Source organism: Labrus mixtus, chromosome 10 (assembly GCF_963584025.1).
Source record: "Labrus mixtus chromosome 10, fLabMix1.1, whole genome shotgun sequence".
In the NCBI taxonomy this organism is placed as follows: Eukaryota; Metazoa; Chordata; class Actinopteri; order Labriformes; family Labridae; genus Labrus; species Labrus mixtus.
The window spans coordinates 20,334,681-20,348,529 of record NC_083621.1 but is presented as its reverse complement, the minus strand read 5'-3'; the positions used below and the strand labels follow the sequence as shown (position 1 = coordinate 20,348,529).

At 41.0% G+C, this 13,849-nt stretch overlaps 1 protein-coding gene across 2 annotated transcripts in view; it reads left to right on the top strand.

Moving 5' to 3' along the window:
* The window catches only part of flt4 (fms related receptor tyrosine kinase 4), a 47,170-nt gene that overhangs the window by 18,801 nt on the left and 14,520 nt on the right, over positions 1 to 13,849 (top strand). For both annotated transcript variants that reach the window (XM_061048652.1, XM_061048651.1), the window contains exons 4-12: positions 4,875 to 5,020; positions 5,112 to 5,277; positions 7,590 to 7,729; positions 7,813 to 7,984; positions 8,694 to 8,811; positions 8,925 to 9,109; positions 9,741 to 9,906; positions 12,273 to 12,408; positions 13,014 to 13,122. In XM_061048652.1, the coding sequence (XP_060904635.1) occupies positions 4,875 to 5,020; positions 5,112 to 5,277; positions 7,590 to 7,729; positions 7,813 to 7,984; positions 8,694 to 8,811; positions 8,925 to 9,109; positions 9,741 to 9,906; positions 12,273 to 12,408; positions 13,014 to 13,122 (1,338 nt within the window). The remainder of the gene's footprint in view (positions 1 to 4,874; positions 5,021 to 5,111; positions 5,278 to 7,589; positions 7,730 to 7,812; positions 7,985 to 8,693; positions 8,812 to 8,924; positions 9,110 to 9,740; positions 9,907 to 12,272; positions 12,409 to 13,013; positions 13,123 to 13,849) is intronic.

The following is a 13,849-nucleotide window of genomic DNA, read 5'->3' as shown; positions in this document are numbered from 1 at the left end:
CCCTCCACACACACACACACACACACACACACACACACACACAGACACCAATGCTGACACAAACTTACTCACCCAGTGGGAAATATTTAAATGACTTATTTACCCTGCTGGGTCGGCATTAAATATTGATTCTAAAGTTTTGGTTTAATCTTTCTCTTATTTCATTGGAAGGTAAAATGTCAAAGTTTATAAACTCTGACATTAAAGTTGTCACTTTTGACAAAACATCTCTTTCCCGGCCATGTTTTTCTTTTCTATGAGGGAATGTATTTCATAAAGCAGTGAGTCTGCAGTTTGTGGGGCGATTTTGCTGTCAGAACTTTCTCTGTGTTTGAAGTGAACATGTTTCATCTTCCGCCTCCCCGTCTGACCGGGTCTGCAACTCTTTAGCTTTCGTTACTCTTTTGCTTGGGAAGTTCACAAGATAACCAAAGACATCTTACTGAAATATATCCCCCAGTGTTCTCAGAGCTGGAGGTTGTTTTCTTTTCATCAGGAACACCCTGGAAGCTGGCGAGGTTAATGTTACGGAAATTTGTTTTGCAAAGTGTTTGATGAAGGAATGAGCAGCGCAGTCATTAATTAGAGAGAGGATATTTAATATTTGATTTCCACCCAAGAGTAGCACTTGCTCTTCATCATTTCCCATAGTTTGAGTCAAATCTGATCAGAGTCAGAATTTGTTGCCAAGTAGGTTTACAAGTGCAAGGAATTTGATTAAGATTGACTTTTATTGATCCTCGCAAGGGAAAATTTCAGTTTTTACACTCTGTGAGTCATGAACACACACATGCAGAAACAGGATCCTATGGACATGCACTAATGGAGAGATGTCAGAGTGATGGAGCGGCCCACAGCGGGCCCTCCTGAGCTGATGGTGGGGAGGGGGTTTGGTGCCTTGCTCAAGGGCACCTCGGCAGTGCTCAGGAAGTGATCTGGCACCTCTCCAGCTACCAGACCAACTTCCATATTTGGTCCGCACCAGGACTTGAACCGGCGACCCTCCGGTTCCCAACCCAAGTCCCTACAGACTGAGCTACTACCGCCCACAATGTCCTGGTCTTTTGGTGAATTACAGTGAACACAGTCATAGAAAAAAGAGGAAACTACATAGCCTGCAGTGATCTTACTGTTGATGGAACTGAAACAGAATTAAATAAACCATATAAATGAAAAAAAACATACAGTAGAATATAGGGTTGGGAATCGCTGATGGGATAAGATGCAATAAAAAAAAGACCATAAAAATCTTAAAAAGCCATTTTCGTTTCACCATTGCACTGTTTTAGATAAACATAATTTACTAAATTTCCATAATTTTGTTCATTTTAAAAATGCATGTTTTATATATAAAATTTTGCACGGACTTGCTCCTCCTCCTTTGAAGGACTTTATAAAGCTGAAGTCTGCCAGTGGGATCGGCACCAGGGGCCACAGCCCGAGGAGACTGTGAGGTCCCATACAGACGCACTACATTCGGACAAACTGTTCTGTCAGTCAAAGGAGCTAAATATTGGAATATTCTCCCACTCACAATAAGAGACTCACAAACATATGCATCCTTCAAAACACACCTCAAACAGTGGATAAAAGAAAACTAAGTCTGTGACCACCTTTAACCTTTAACCTCTATTATTGTCTTGTGTCACTTGTGCCTTTGTATTTGTGTTTGTATTTTATTTGTAATTTGTCTTTCTCTGTTACCTGCCTAGGGACAACAGATGGAAACTAGCACTTCTGCTATAATCTGGCATTTTTACAGCTGTAATTGTTACAGCTGTTCATTAATATGCACTGTCCCTAACAAATAAATAAATAAATAGAATCCACAATACTTGGCCCATGGTAACAATAATCAAGACAATCGTATAATCATTGATCACGATGTCTGATTCACTGAAGAATACATTATCCCCCTAAAAAAATAATGTACAAGACTAATGTATTCATTAGCTAAATTTTGGCTTTTGTTTCACCTCTTATCACGCTCCTTTTTTAACTTCTTCAGCCCTGTCTGACATTAACCCGCTGTCTTTTTATTCTTCTGCTTTTATCCTGTTGTCAACTTCTTCTTGGCAAATGAACTACCTTCGACGTTGAACACAAGGATTACTGAAGTGGTGAAGCAGTAAGTCTAATTGGCTGGAAAATCTGTTTTTAGAGTGCCATATTTTGTCTTGATAATTGATTCACACAAGTCAGGGTGATGATATATGCCGCATCGATACTTTGTCCCACCCCCAGTTAAAAATGTATAACAAATCAATTTGTTGTATTTAAAAAAGAAAGACCTGCATATTACAGTGGGTTTAGTTATGAATCTTTGTGTTCACACCTACTGCTTCTTTTATTTTCCACTTTATGTTGAATATAAGGTCACCTCTCTAAATCTCCTCACCTTCTGTTTGGGAGAAGAGATAGGAAGAGCGAGCAGCAGAGGTGGATGATTGTCATGTTGGGGAGCTGCTGACCAGTCCAATCATGTGAAACGCCTGTTTATCCCCTCTGACAAGGTGCCAAAACAGTTTCCACAGATGTGAGCAGAGGGCTGACTAGAAGCAGATGACATCGCAGCAGTAAATTAGACGCAGTGTGAGGAGGGACAAGAGGGGATGCATGTGGATCTAGTTAGACAGGCGGACGTCACCCCTTTAGCCTGTCCCTGCTGCGCAATATCATTTTAAAATGTGACCTTACAGTATGACCTGAATGCATGAATATACTGTATACATAAAGGATTGAACACACAAACATGCAGGCTCATGTAAAGTACACTCATACCAACGCTCGTACCCCTGATGCTTTGCTTCTTGCCTTAGGGCAGGACTTCTCCTCTGACTAGATGTATTGCAGCCTAATACCTGCTGTGATTTATTGTGAAGAACTTGAAGTGCCCAGAGTTGTGTATTTTTTTTGTAACCTTTGTGTGTTTAGTCCGCCGTGGGGCAGAAATATAAGCCTCTCGATAGAACCTATTGTTTGGCCTTGCAGCAGCGTGAAGTCATGGCTTTGAGTGCTGCAGAAAAAAAGTATGAAAATAATAGAGGGCTTATTAAGGGAAAAAAAGTAATAATAAAGCAGGCGAGCGGGTTGTAGTCACAGAATCTTTGGCTGCATACAAAAGTGGCTAGTATTGACAGGAAAGCCTGAGAGATAAGCATTTTTACAACAGTGTGCGCTCATGCTGTGGTTATATGAGGTTTTGCAGTGATAACAGCTGCTTTGAAAATTAGTGGCACAATTGCTGTGATGTCTCCCAAAGTCCCTCTCAACAAGCTGTGAGACAATACAAAGGGGGACATCAAGGTGGAGAAGAAGAAACGCAGTAGAGCTATTTTCCACTAACAGACAGCTTGTGGTAAAATGGAGAAACTGGTCAGAGGAGGATTAAACCTTTTTAAGCTGTCTGTCTCTCGGCTGACAGGTAATAACAGTGCTTAATGGTGTTGACTGCAAGGAGACAGAGGACAATGTTACATTAAATGTAATCATTGTAAATCCAACATATGGTGTGTCTTTAGGGGTCATTATCAGGCTGTGACATATTTGGCTGTTCATGATGTTACTATTTATAATAGCTACCATTATCACGGCTGGTGTCGGGGTCACCCTTTAAAGCCAATGGAAACCAAAATCCACAATAGGCGTATAGGTTCAGAGTTACAAGATGACATGACAGTGAGTGAACATAAAATTTATGACCAGGTTCCATCAAGTTTCAAATATTTAGATTTTCTGTGACATTAGGCGCTTTCCAACCGCAGGAACTTTTTTTTAAAGTTCTAGGAACTGTTGGAACCCTTCCCCTTTTTTTAATGATTCCGCACCGCAGGAACTATGAACTATTTTAGTTTCTAGAGCCCTGTTTAGAGGAACATATTTAGCTCCTGATTCAGAGTTGATACCATGGTGGTGCGAATGAAGACAGAAAACAGTCCCTATGGTGTGTAGTTCTCAGGGAACTCCCTAGTGGATAGTTCCTCTTCAAAAAGTTCCCAGAACTGTTTGGTCTGAAAACACCTAACACCCTCAGTTGATGGCTGTGGGTGTTGACTGTAGATCAAAGATCTGGAGATCTGTATTCAGCTGATGAAGTTAAAACTACTGTGAGGTACTTTCGGTTTTGGTCTATGTCGGGGACCGATCTCTTTGCTGAAATTGGCCTGTACTTTTTTTCCTAACGAAAGGAAACACACTCAGTGAAACCTACTATGCCCCTCTGCCCTACTGGTAAGTTACATAACCTACCATATGGTCCTTAGTTGCCACTGCAACCAAACAGCATTGCCTTCAACAGACTCAGGCTGTGTTGATGGGGTGCTCCAGGTAGTGACAATGCCGATACTAGCTACCCTACCACATGGCCACTTCTGGCCCCCACAACTCAACTGTGTAGACTGATGGCAAAATCTTATCTGGATCCCGTTTTCTTTAAACAGCCATACGTATCATATCACTCCTTGTGCATCCTTTTGAAATGTCTTTATTATTTATTCTTACTTTTGTTCTGTAATAACATTTTTAAAGTTTCTGTAAACTTTGCTGAAATTTGGTTTGGATTTGTCAGGGGTTATGCAATGATATTCACTTAGTAATTACTACTGCAGATTAAAAAAGTGTCAATCCAACTATTTACTGTTTGAACCGGCACTGATTTTCACATGTGGCATTGTTGAGGGGAGCCAGGCAGATGGACCCACATAGTCTTGATAAATAGTCTAAAGAGCAAAATGGGAAGACTTTTGACCAAGGTTTCACTTAGACTTTTGTGTATGCTTAATAAGAGTCTGAACGTTTATGTCATATATGTAATTAACTATTTAAAGCTCAGTTTCCAGAAACTTTAAAAGGTCTTTGTTTCTATTTGCACATAGACCCCGAGCAGCCCTTCCTCAGGAGAGACAGCTACAGCCAGACCAACGGGAACAACCTGGAGACCATTTTAATCAAACGCTTCTCCAAACACGTCATTGTACCATGTCTGGTCACTGTGCCGGATCTGAACGTCACTCTTTACGCGGTTTGTACCCAATATCGAACCCGTTACATGATGCTTTGAAAGGTGACTGGATCTTGAGCAACAATATTTTTCTTATGTTTCTTTCTGTCAGTATCCCACGCCTCTGGAGAAGAGTGAGATGACATGGGACAACAAGCGAGGCTGGTCTGTCCCCAGACAAACCATCGACAATGTGCCCATGGTCATCGGAGTTCTGTGTGTCGCCACACTGGGAGGCAAAGAGTTTCAGTCTGCCAACTACCTTATCCACACCACAGGTAAAATACATGTCTCTTGGTGCTTTCACTTGAGCTTCCTGAGTGGTGAGCTGCATGCGACGCAAACAGCTGAATTCTTAACTCGGACTTCACTGTGTTTTTTTTCCCCTGAAAACTCCCTGGTAGATATGTGTGTGTGAAGTCAGGGTATGGTGACGTCAGAACACAGCAGGGGATAAATAATAATAAATAATAAACCGTATGCACACCACCGGTAGGATCTGTTAGCCAGTCTATTCCTCCACACTCTTTTGTTGATATTGTGTCGAACTACACTCAACATTAATATAAAGTCAAAACTTTTCATCATAGCGGTATGTTGCAGACTCTATTGCTTCTTCCACCACTTCCATGTCATTCTTTGAACGTCATGTCTTGCCTCCTGAGGAACCCACTGCTGTGAGATGAATGTGTGAACAACCAACTCAGGAAGGTTTCAGAGGCAGTCTAATGGACATTTTCAGGAGAGTTTATTCCAAAGGTTAAAAGGTGGTTCAGACTAGAGCGGTCGTGATTCTTTGAGAAACTTAAGAAAAGAAAAACTAATTATCATCAATGAAAATTTTTCTTGCACTGAAGCCTCAATTTAAATGATAAAACTCTGTGTTTCTGAAGAGGAGACAGTTTTACTATAAGCTCTGGACATTCAGAGGAAGAGAGAGAAAGTAGGGAGGGAAAGAAAGAAGAAATAGAAGAAGGAAGCATCCAGTTGATTCATCTTGTGTATTCAGCAAACCTGCAGAAAGTCAAGGCACATGTCATCCTCTAATGAACAGTATGAAGACGTTATAGATTACTGTAAAGATTGTTTTTCAGGTAAAGACCAATAAAGACTGTAAAGTCATTCAGCCAATAAATGTAACACCTTGTTAAAGCTACAGAAAGCAGGTTTTACACACACTGCTCAGCTTGCTTTTAAGAAAACTTGAACAAGCCTACCCGTCTCTCTTTTATCACTCCTCTGTCACTAAGCAGCAGCTCGACAGCCAAGAGAATTTTGCTTTCAGGGCTTAATCAATATGTCTGCTGGTTTTAATGTCCCAAAGCTGGCAAAGTTTGAACCCATGGTTTTCTATTTCTATGCTTGAAAACAACTATAGAAAAGGAGAGGCTCCATGAAATGCAGCAGTCGATTAGAGAAAGCCTGAGCTTTTTACACACACAGGCTCACACTTACTCGTACTTTCAGCCGACATTTACACCCAGTAATAAAAAGGATTGATGATTGTTTCAGTAAATCACAGACATATGGACAGCCTCATGCAGAAAACTTTGTTATATTTAATTAAGCAACCCTTATCTTGTCATTTTTCCTACGCTTAAGATAAGAGTATCTTATCTGATTTTTCAGTAAATTGTTGCCAATAGAATACCAAAACAATTACATGCTGCAGCCCTTCTTCAGTGTTATTACTATTGTAACCGGTTCAAATAAGTCCTGTTCAAAGCTCCAGTGGCTCTTGTTTAAAGTGAAAAAAGTGAGGAAATCAAAGTTGCTAGTAAAGACTAAAGTGTCACTATGATTCTGCATAGCTGTCGATGTGCCTATTACGCCTTAATGGTGACAGTTTGAAGGATTTTATTTCATTATGTATTTTCCTCTGGAACAACTCCCTCTATTGTGCGGGGGACATGTTGCATTTTTATTGCAGAATTAAAAGGAAAGAAAGAAGAGAGGGAGAGAATGGAAGGTTTAATTCAATTAAAGCAAACTTAGATGAAGAGAAGAGATTTCATGTTGAGTTTGCATCTCGTTGCAAGTGAACTTTGTGGGACCCGGAGGCTCTTTGCTGTGTTGTGTGAGATCATTCACCTCGCACTTCAGAGGGCGAGAGGAAACTCATACCCACTGCTGCTGGCCAAGAGTAACAGCAGCATCAGTCAGAGGCGAAAACTGAGAGCGAGTCTTCACTCCTAAAGCTAATGGAGCGTTTAAACAATCAGACCATCACAGTCTGCTGCACAGACTTCGACAGCCTATGTGTTATTTAACACACCAAGCAATTTCCAGCGACTGCCCAGAGAGGGGGATTGAATATCTAACACACTGGCAAGAGTCCAACACTTTCTGTGCTTTTTCTTTCTTATCTTAAATGGAGTCTTCCCTTTATTCCACCTTAATTTTTCTCACTGATTTATACCTTGACACATGAATGGAAACAGTGCGAACTTGTGACGGACACTTCTTTATAGTAGGATGGCTCCTCGTTTCCTTTGGTCCTGAAAGGAAGGAAAAACTGCTGACGATGTCACCGTGACCTCTCCCACTGTCCCTCTGTCCCTCCCTCCCACTGTTTCATTCTCCCGGACAGGAAGTGAGGTTTACGATGTCAAGCTGTTTCCTGAGGACCCTGTGGAGCTGATAGTTGGCGAGGCGCTCACCCTGAACTGCACAGCGTTGGTGGAGTTTGACACTGGAGTGGACATTAAGTGGTCTTATCCTGGCAAAAAGGTACAAAGCAGCAACAGTTGATTGCATTGTTGTGGTGAATCAAAAAAAATCAAAGAAAAAGCTGAATAGTGTCCTCTCACCAGACAAACAGTCGAGTGGACATAAGGCCCTATCGTGAAGCTCTGTCCCACGCCACTGAGGCTGTTAGCATCCTGACGATCCACAGTGTCAACGTCACAGACACTGGCCCCTACAGCTGCAACGTCACCAGCATGGAAACAACACTGACCCAACAAACTCAGGTCATAGTTTATGGTAAGCATACTGTCGGCTCAGAGCAGAGCTAGCTGGCCCCTTGTCTACATCAACATATCTGCCTGTTAGCTTAAGTATCACATTGACTGAGTATGTGTACTTCACTGTAATACAGAGAATCTAAATCCATGCTCAGTTGATCAGTTTTTATGAGACAGAATTTAGCAGCCCTTGAGCAAAATGCACAGTACCTACAACAACAGAAAAAGAAAGCCTCTCCTTGTAAAAAATGACTGAAGGTAGAGGAATGCGTAACATTATGGTGTTAAGAATATTTCTAAAGTGGAGGAAAAAAAGCCTTAAAAGGACATATCCTACAAAGTCTATCAACTAGAGAGTACTGTGGGCCTGGAGAGCAGGTCTGGTTTCAATGATGACCCAGATTTACAGTAAGGAAACCATGTCCTAAACCACCCATTGAACCCATTAAACCACCCAACATAGATTCTTATAATTGAAGACACTTTATTCACATACATGCTGAGGAATGATTTTCATGTCTTCTGAAATATCAACAAGAGTTTTCTGATGATTTGGGTTGGCATTTGATTAAACCGTAACTTTTGTAAATAAGCTGATTTACAGCTCGACACCAAGAAGCCGTCTACTATACTTAATAATAGTGGATTCTTGTAAGATTTGTGGCATGGACTTCTTTTGTCTTTCAGACTTGAACCAATGATTAACTTGTGAATGTATCTTCTTCCAGACAAGCCGTTTATCAGCCTCAGTTACAGAAAGGGTCCAGTGGTGGAGGTAACTGCTGGCCAGAAGTCGTTCAAATTACAAGTGAATGTGTCTGCGTTCCCCACACCTGAAACACAATGGTAAGATGAGACTCTGGTGCGTTCATTAAACATAATGGGCACATTCACTTCAGCTGGATGGTATTGTATTGCAGCAGTTGAAGTGTGTGTGTATTTATGTATGTTGTGTCCAGGTATAAAGATGGGAAGCTGATAAACCAGCGGCCAGAGTTCAAGATGAAGAGGATAAGGATGCACCTTAACCACGCTCTGGAGATTAAGGACGTTTGTCAGGAGGATTCCGGGCTCTACATGGTGGTGCTGAAGAACAGCGCCGCTTCGATTGAGAGGAAGCTCAACATCACTCTCGTCGTCAACGGTAACTAGTCTGTTTGTCTGTGTACCCTCAGTGGACCTGAGGCCAGATGTTTTGTGCATAGGAAAACAAATTAGAGGATGTGCAACAATTTACAGTCCTGCTACAAAACTCCAGAGGTTTGCTAAATATCCAAGTAGGTACAATAGAGAGTATAAACAACCACAGGATAAATATGTTTTTAACAAAGATGTGTTGCGTGGGTTAAAGTAGGGTTTGGATTTGCGGTGCAAAGGTAAGAGCTGAAGCATAGCAACAGAATACAAAAATACCCAAAATTAAATGGATTCTGGGGATGCTAGAAAAAACCCAATTAGTTCATCATGTAATCGTAATCCATATCATGTAATAATCCCTGCTGAAGTGGAACATTAAACTGCAGTCGCACCTAGGTGCATTTGATTGTTATGATTAATTCTGTAATTTAAGGTTGATTTATTCTCCACATTTTATTCTCTGTTCATGTTTTAGTTTTCTATCTTGGATAACGTCTCCAGAATTCCAGGAGAATCTGATTTTTTTCTCTGCAAACCTGTGCCAACTAGTCCAGGATGTTTCCTTTACTGCCAAATGAAAAAATGCTGGGATATCTCTGTGACCTTGAATCTAATCGAGTGTCTCTCCTATTCCCCAGTCCCCCCTCAGATCCACGAGAAAGAAGTGGCAGATCCTTCCAGTCCTTACCCCAGCGGCAGCAGCCAGATTCTGACATGCACTGCATATGGTCTCCCCGCTCCCACCGTCAGCTGGCAGTGGAGGGCCTGGGGTCCATGTGTCCTCAACAGCACACAGAGCAGACTGTAAGAAAAACATCTCTCCCAGATACAAACAGCCACACACTCAGATGTGATTTTTTTTTTTTTTTTTTTTTGCAAACCAGTGTGGGAGCAGTAAAGTGTTTTATCGAACAGGACAGATAGAGAAGAGGAGTGGGAAGCAGTGCATGAAGCGTTATGTGAGGACCAAAAAGGAGGAAGAGGTCAGTGTGAAATTATCCACTGGCTCTATGTCTAGAAAAAAAGGGAGGAGACGGTGAAGAAAGAGATTTGGAGGTGGATAAAAGGGAAGGGATTAAGAGGAAGGTGTAGGAGAAGTAAGTAGAGGGAAGAGGAGACGAAAGGAAAGAGCGTCTGTTCGATGACCGACCGGCTTCCTCCCCCATGCAGCGATAATGTTTCTGTTTCTCTGCAGCTGGTCCGCCAATCCTCAGCTCTCCCACAGCGCTCTCACTTTCTGACATTCATAGGCAAACACATAATGCACACACACACACATACTCAGAAATGCATAGAAACCACCTTGGTGTGTTTGAACCCATCAGGGAACTATATATCACATACACAGCTAAATGCCCACATAAACACTGACACACACTCATATATATTATGCAGCATCGCCGTGGGCTCTCCTCTCCTTCTCCGTCCCCGCAGAATCCCACAGCAAAATATAATGAATTCTCAGGATGGCCATATGAACTCGTTTGCAGTTATTTTTCTTTCATAAGCCCCAGTGTTCAAGCCTCTTCTCCTGAATATTCTCATTACATCCACCTGTCTCCATCTTCCTCCAAGGCTTCATTCTGAAGTTATTGTTCTTCTCTTGACCTTTCCATGTGGGCAGATAACACTGAAACACACAAAGCATCATTCCAGCATGACTTTTATACGTTGAAAAAAATCAACGGTGGTAGTTCGGGTTCAACTTTGGCTTTAGCTGTCCGGTTCATGTTCTGTCTCCTGCACATCTCTTGTGACATTTCCCCGGCGCTGACTGAGGAATGGCTATTGTGACCTTTTCTGCTCAATAAGAATTTTCATTTTCATTTTTAATAGGATGGTCAGACACAAAGTGAAGGAATAATAAATCTGTCTTGGGTCACAGACGCCATTTAGCTCAGTACCACAAAGAGCATTCAAAACGCCTTCAGGCTAAATGGTCCTTGAGTAAGACATTGATTTAAAGCAAGATGAATATTTCTCACAGCCAAAGAATTTCATTCTGGGATTTTTTTTTCTTGCACCAGATGAGTTGGTCATAATTATTTTAATACCTGTATACTTTATATCGACTTACTACAGCTGGGCAACATCTTCTACTTTTCTCTTGTGTTGAAGTTTATATTGAACCTTTAAAAGTGAAGATTGTTCAACAGAATGTGATTTAAAAGTTGATTTTAAAGAGACCATACATTAACAAAGGAGTTGAGCTTTTAATGAAATATTCAATCCAAAAACATTTATTTCAAATGTGTTTGTTGTTGTTGTTTTTGTTTGTTGAACTTTCACAGTTAAGCTCTGTGAGGTTGCGAAAGTTGTGTCTTGTTTTAATGTACCAGCGAATGTAGAGGCTTTGTAGCCTTTACTCATTCTTTTTAGAGACTATCTCTACTTTAGAGTCTATTTGGGGACATGAATTTGTTCACCACTTTTCACAGTAATCCATGGGACATTAGTCGAGATATTCAAGCCTGGACCCCAGTGGTGGCCAGATAAAGATCTCCATTACTACAACCACAGGGTTACCATGTGGCTGAAAAACGCAGTGTTTATTCAATATGTACCTTTATGTCATCCTACCCCAAATTGCCCATGAACGAGGGACACAGACGTCTCATTGGTAGCCACAGTCATGTTAGAGGTGATGGTTTTGTTTCTCACAAAGGGACAAAACTAAAACGTGTGTGTAAATGAATATTGGCAATAACATTTAATGGAAATAATAAAAAAATGCCCTGAGGAAATCAAAAACAGGTTGTTTCATCCATGTATTGAATGTCAAATCGTTTACAGTACAACTTCATTATATACCAAATAAAATGAAACTGACCCTGATTACCTTCTGCTAATGTAGAATTGTGCCTTTAGGAGAAAAATGCAAAACAAAAATCCATTTCATGTTCATTAGTTCTGCTACAGTCTTCACACTATGGATCCTTACAAAAAAATTGATACTAGATTTTTTTCCATTAGTTAGGCATAATTGCCCCAGCTATTGAGTGTGCGTTAACGCTCAGATCTGAAATGCAAACTCATCTGAGGAGACAAAAATCTCATAAAACCTCAGGATATCTGGTTTGATGTGTTTCTGGATTCTTCCCCACCGCTCCCTCTCTGCCATGCATGCCAATGAGGAGAGATGTCACGAATGTGCCTGTGTTTGTCTCCAGAGTCCGACGAGACAGGAAGGGCCGGAGTGACGGGATCGCAGACTGTCAGAACTGGCAGGACATTAACTCAGGGAACGCCATGAATGAAATCGAGGCTATAGAAACATCCGTGGAAGTGGTGGATAGCCGACAAAAGGTACATTACAGTTGTTTGATTATGTTTGGCATTCTAAGCAAAAAGCACACCTCCTCATGAATAAGAAAATGATTGATATTATAATATGATGATTTGATTGCAATTTCTTATTTTAAAAAAAGTCCGAATACGATTAAGATGTAACCCAGAAAGAAGACATTTATGTAAGTGGACTTATCCATGAACTGCGATGTTTTTATGTAAGCGTCCCAAATTCTGAGCTCCATAACAAAATTTGTCAATCATGAGCCATTTCCACAGTAGAAATATTTAGAACTGCCTTCCTCTGCAGACTTCCTGTGAGGACGGGCTATAAACACATCCACACACACACACACATGCGCTGGGGCACATGTGCACATTCACATGCTTGTACATTTATAAAGCGCAGCCGTAAGAGCAAATTATAGCATGTGCACACAGAAACGCACGACTGCCCACAGGAAACATCCTGAGTGAGTTGTCCTCTTGTTGGCCTGTCAGTATAAAATCAGGTTTGTGTCAGCTCATGTGAAAAACATGACAGGGCCCCCTGCTCTTTATTTTAAAATCTGCATGATATCACTACGTTATTAAAGTCTCACCCCCCTTTTCTGACCTAACAGATAGTGAGCAGGCTTCAGATTCGAAACGCCAGTGTCTCCATCATGTACAAATGTTCTGCTGAAAACAAAGTTGGCAAAGACGAGCGACTGATCTACTTCTATGTAACCAGTAAGTATGCCCTGATAGTTAATCCTTGATTTGACAACAAGGATGACAAAACACAGGGAAATGAAAGAGTGTAAGTCTCACGCAGTTTTTGTAGCAATGCAGACAATGTGCTGAGGGAGGGAGAAGGGAAGTGACTAAAAATTACATTTTAACTTATGGCCAGCGGGGAGTGACTGCACTGATTGCAAAAGAAGTCTGATTGTATGGAACCATTCTTGAATATATTCTTGAAGCTGTTCTGAATGCTTCATTAAACATTTTCCTAATGCGTTGATGTGATGGTCTTAATCACAAGTTTTCAAGTCTTCAACAATACAGCATATTGTTCATTAAATAAATTATGCTTCCATTTAGAGTTAAATTGACAATAAATCAGGATGTGCTTTAGGCTGGATGATTTAAAAGACTGTAGCCATGGTGACCTGTCAACCAGGATAGAGATCTGCCCATTTATATCCACCCTGTCATCCAAATACAATCACTTCTTGCTTCAAAAAAACACAAGATTGCAGGAGCAAAAAGGCTTGAAAAGAGTATCTCACAAACCAGTGGTTGACTTCACGGTGGTGGCTTCTTGCACTTCTTTTATACAATCTTTGCCAGCACTCTATTACAGTGGAGGGGAGCAGAATCGATGGTGCTTGCAGCATTGAAAAATTACATCGAAAAATTTCAAACGCAACATTCCTTTCTACCTGAGAGCATAGACCGATTATTGATCCGGCAT